This window comes from Sinocyclocheilus rhinocerous, unplaced genomic scaffold (genome assembly GCF_001515625.1).
Source record: "Sinocyclocheilus rhinocerous isolate Xijiao unplaced genomic scaffold, SAMN03320098_v1.1 scaffold51, whole genome shotgun sequence".
Lineage (NCBI taxonomy): Eukaryota > Metazoa > Chordata > Actinopteri > Cypriniformes > Cyprinidae > Sinocyclocheilus > Sinocyclocheilus rhinocerous.
Genome location: NW_015641017.1, coordinates 331,393 through 336,434, shown reverse-complemented (window position 1 = coordinate 336,434; position 5,042 = coordinate 331,393). Strand labels below are relative to the sequence as shown.

Genomic DNA, 5,042 nt, shown 5'->3' with positions numbered 1-5,042 from the left:
AAAAATGGCAGCAATGGCAGCATATAAGTGAAAACTGCATAATGTTACGGAGTAAAATGTTGATCCAGGAAGTGGTATATGTCTGTGCAAGCTTTGGAGGTGTTGATGGAAGCAATTTACTGGATTTATGCTTTGATAATCGTACTGAATATTGTCCAGATGTAGTTTTTGATAAATGTAGTTTTCTCTGAAACCTACCTATATTCAAGTGTTGATAAAAAAAGAATGCTTTAAGCTAGAATAAAACTGATTTTTTTTTTAAAGTAGAGGTTCTGATCTTTATTTTGGTGTATTGCATATTCAAATATTCATACAGCAAAATATTCTGGAGGCCATCAAATTTTAGTGAAAATCATCAAAATCGCTGGCGGTGGCTGGCAACTTTTTCAAAAATGCTGGCGGGGAAAGAGTTAAAGGAATAATTCACTCAAGAATGACAATTTGCTGAAAATCTACTCGCCCTCAAGCCATCCAAGATGTAGATGAGTTTGTTTCTTAATCAGAACAGATTTGGAGAAATTTAGCATTTCATCAGTTGCTCACCAATGGATCCTCTGCAGTGAATGGGTGCCGTCAGAATGAGAGTCCAAACATGCCTTAATGATGGATTTGCTTCTTACAAACACACAGATTTTCACTACACCAGACATTAATGATGGACTGGAGTGGTGTGGATTACTTGTGGATTATTGTGATGTTTTTATCAGCTGTTTGGACTCTCATTCTGACGGCACCCATTCACTGCAGAGGATCCATTGATGAGCAACTGATGAAATGCTACATTTCTCAAAATCTGTTTTGGTAAAAAAAAACTAACTCATTTACATCTTGGATGACCTGAGGGTGAGTAAATTTTAAGCAAATTTTCATTTTTGGGTGAATTATTCCTTTAAACTCATACACAATATTCAAAAAATCTCATGCACATTTAATGTGTTAATAGCACATGCCACAGCATTGCCACTTTTGCTGTGGTTTCCTTATGTCATCAAATGTGATCCTCTTTGTTGGAGAAGAATATACTACATATACAGTGGTGTGAAAAAGTGTTGACCCCCTTCCTGATTTCTTATTTTTTTGCATGTTTGTCACACTTAAAAGATTCAGATCATCAAACAAATTTTAATATTACACAAAGATAATGCAAGTAAATACAAAATGCAGTTTTTAAATGATGATTTCATTTATTAAGGGAAAAAAGCTGTCCAAACCTACCTGGCCCTAGGTTTTAGGGCCCCCTCCTGTTAATCGAACCACGGTCAGAGCTATTATCCACAAATGGAGAAAACTTGGAACAGTGGTGAACCTTCCCGGGAGTGGCTGGCCTACCAAAATTACTCCAAGAGCACAATGACAACTCCTCCAGGAGGTCATAAAAGAACCCAGAACAACATCTAAAGAACTGCAGGTAATTTTTCATGTAGGGCCAGGTAGGTTTGGACAGCTTTTTTCCCTTAATAAAAGAAATCATCATTTAAAAACTGCATTTTGTATTTACTTGCATTATCTTTGTGTAATATTAAAATTTGTTTGATGATCTGAATCTTTTAAGTGTGACAAATATGCAAAAAATAAAAAAAACAGGAAGGGGGCAAAAACCTTTTCTCACCACTGTACTAGAATATATGAAGATCTAACTGCACATTTTGGGGGTTATTAGCAGTTAAATATTAATATTATTGGAAGTTAAAATAACTTTTGTATTTGGATGTATTTTAAAATTAATTTTAATTTTTAAAAGGTAAAAGTTTTTAAAATTTATATTTAATTTTATTTATTGTTCGTGGTTAAGGCAGTATTGTGTCCACTGGATAGATGTGTTCACAATAAAGTGTTTTTGATATGAAATGCAGAGTTATGTGTGTTGTTTTGTAGATTTCGTAGTGCTTGATGACACACTGACACTCAGGGAAACCTACATTGCTGGACAGCAGGTCTGGAGGAAGTGACATCATCTGGAGGACCGTCTTCTGCTGGGATCGTTAAAAGAGTTTTTTGGTTAGAATTTCTTTCTCTCTTTGGACTTGGATCACCAAAAAGACGCATTACTGCAAAAACATACGTGTTATTCTCATTCAATTGAATTCTATTGATTAATTCCCAAATATAAAAAACTACTCCATATACACAAATACTATTATGACACTCTTTATGCTCATGTACTATAGCAGAATGTATCTTGGGGCGTTTTAAAAAGAGCCAGAATCATTTTGATCACATACTGTGTGTATGGATTTCTAACACAAATCTAACTTGTTCAAATGTGAAACACAAAAGTAAAAAAATCTCAAGGGCCCAGTTATTTCAGCAATAACCTACATAATTCAATGCCCCCAATCTAATGTGAAACTGGACAGTTTAACCAACTGATTTCAATGTTTCTATTCTATTCCGTTTTTATTTGTTAACATTTTTAAGGTTTCATCATTTTTTCAGTATAATAAAAATGTTCCTTTATTGATAAAAATGTATTTTTGTGAGTCTGAATGAGGAAGACGCACATATAATGGATTTATTAATGATATCCAGCTTACTTGAATTGATTATCTGTTTAATTAAATGCATCTTTAAAATTCAACATTCAAAAACCCAACAATAAAACCTAACAAAGCATTCAATTCATATGTTTCGACAACACAACTTTATTAAACAATAACCTCAATCTCGCATTAAAAGCAGCTTCTATTAAAAAACATTGCTCAAGTTTACGGACGAATGGCTTGGCTTTCTGTTTTGCTCAAACTGAGTCAAACTCCTCTGATTTGGTCCTCTGAACAACGAATCCTTGTTCGGTCCTTCAAGTCAAATGCACATGGTGTGTGTCCACCATATCAGTCTTCACCCCAGAAATGTTGAAATGAAGACGCTGGTGTCCAGATTTAGAGTTGCATGCCACCAACGATCTGGAAAATACAGCACCTGCACAAAAACATGCAGTTTTATCTCTGGAATACATGACTTTGACATTACTCTGACAATTTGTGCCTACTATTTAAGTGTGTAAATGGGTTAAACCTCACCTCTCCGGGTCGTATGGTGCACTCCAGGGGCCTCTGGTGGAGCTCCAGGTTTGGGTAGGACAGAGAGACCCAGGAGAGTGTGGTGTGGTTGGGATGGAACTCGGGTGCATCATCAGGAGGGTAAAGAAACCAACGCTGGAGAACACAAGCACATCAGTATATAGACAGGGAAAATTACATCTGTACTTAAGCTGTAAATAATACATTTGTATGAGTTTAGCATTCCACAGACCTTCCTGCCATAGATAACTTCAGAGTAGCCGGAACCGTGCCAGTGAAACGGGACACCAGTCCTTGGTCCTGCAGCGGAGAGATGTAGTTTACCCAAAGATGACAATTTGCTGATAATGTATTCATCCTCAGACCATCCAGGATATAGATGAGTTTGTTTCTTCCTCAGAACAGATTTGGAGAAATTTAGCATTACATCAGTTGCTCATCAATGGATGCTCTGCAGTGAATGGGTGCCGTCAGAATGGGAGTCCAAACAGCTGATAAAAACATCACAATAATCCACAAGTAATCCACACCACTCCAGTCCATCTGTTAATGTCTTGAGGAGCGAAAAGCTGTGTGTTTGTAAGAAGCAAATCCATCATTAAGGTTTTTTAACTTTAAACTGTTGCTTCTGGCCAAAATAAGTGTCCATAATCCATAATAATGCTTCCTCCAGTGATAAAGTCCATCGTCTGTTGTCCTCTCACATCAAAATCCACTGATATATTTGTTTAGAACGGTTTTTGCTTGTAAACAGTGCTTGATCTGTGCAGATTTCTCTCCTGATTCAGACAAGCTTATTTTTTTTCACTGGAGAAAGCAATATAATGCAATGGTTTAAAAGTTAAAAACACATTAATGATGGCACAGCTTTTTGCTCCTCAAGACATTAACTGATGGACTGGAGTGGTGTGGATTATTGTGATGTTTTTATCAGCTGTTTGGACTCTCATTCTGACGGCACCCATTCACTGCAGAGGATCCATTGCTGAGCAAGTGGTGTGATGCTGAATTTCTCCAGATCTGTTCTGATGAAGAAACAAACATTACAACTACATCTTAGATGACCTAATGATGAATACATTATACTATTCCTTTAATGGGTGAAAGTGTGTGCACTCCAAAAAAAAAAGTAGTATTATTTTTATGGATTGGCCATTATTTAGTGCTATGAACACATGTAATCTGTGTTTCATTCATACTGGACGCCTGAGGGCGCCCTCGCGCAGAAAATACACATATACATTATAGAAGAAATAGAACTCAGGAAGCTACAGGAAATCCCGAATATGGACAAAAACAGCCAGCTATGGCTGTAACTGAATGAAAGAAGACAGAAACGCTTTGAATGATGACATTCTAAAAGAACATTAAAGGTCCCATATTGTACACCTTTCTGGAGTTTTATTTGAGGTTTTGATGTCCTTAAGAATATATATTTGCGGTATAAGTACCAAAAACCATCTCAATATATTTTTACAGCTCCTTTCTCAGGAGTTCTGCTGAGAACAGGTCGATTTTAGTCTGTCTAATTAATATTCATGAGCCTCTCTTCTGATTGGCCAGTTGTTTTCTGAGTGACGCACGGCCAGGCCAACCACAGGTAACTAGGATCAGCCGACGTCACAGCGCTAGCGGGAGGCAGCAAAACAAAGGGGAAACTGGAGGCAGCCCATTCAAACCAGCGCAGATTCGGCTACATAAGGAGCTTAAAATATCATCTTGTTGTGATGTTGGGTGCCAGAATCGACGTAATACAGCCTCAAATTAGAAATTTGATCGCATATCTGCTACCACTGCCAGACAAAAAACCGAGACAGCTGTGGTTAAACGCGATAAAACGAGCAGACTGGACAGAAACGATCGTCAAAAATGCTCGCGTTTGCAGCGCACACTTCTTATCAGAAAAGGTTCAATAAAGTATTCTTTTGTTGTTATGGGCGCGTCTACAGATTTCTTGCAATATGTCTATGTTTCTTGCATCTCACGACTATGTCGTGTATGAAATAATGTCTGTGCATGTGT

At 37.2% G+C, this 5,042-nt stretch overlaps 2 protein-coding genes across 3 annotated transcripts in view; one reads left to right on the top strand and one right to left on the bottom strand.

Annotated features, from left to right (window-relative positions):
* Window positions 1-2,703, top strand: part of LOC107753757 (N-acetylglucosamine-6-phosphate deacetylase) — a 10,614-nt gene extending 7,911 nt beyond the window's left edge. For both annotated transcript variants that reach the window (XM_016569974.1, XM_016569973.1), the window contains exon 12: window positions 1,876-2,703. In XM_016569974.1, the coding sequence (XP_016425460.1) occupies window positions 1,876-1,949 (74 nt within the window). In that variant the 3' untranslated portion in view covers window positions 1,950-2,703. The remainder of the gene's footprint in view (window positions 1-1,875) is intronic.
* The window catches only part of jmjd8 (jumonji domain containing 8), a 6,231-nt gene continuing 3,858 nt past the window's right edge, over window positions 2,670-5,042 (bottom strand). Inside the window, exons 7-9 of the mRNA XM_016569975.1 lie at window positions 3,253-3,320; window positions 3,021-3,155; window positions 2,670-2,919 (exon numbers count right to left, since the gene is read on the bottom strand). Of these exons, the coding sequence (XP_016425461.1) occupies window positions 2,839-2,919; window positions 3,021-3,155; window positions 3,253-3,320 (284 nt within the window). The 3' untranslated portion in view covers window positions 2,670-2,838. The remainder of the gene's footprint in view (window positions 2,920-3,020; window positions 3,156-3,252; window positions 3,321-5,042) is intronic.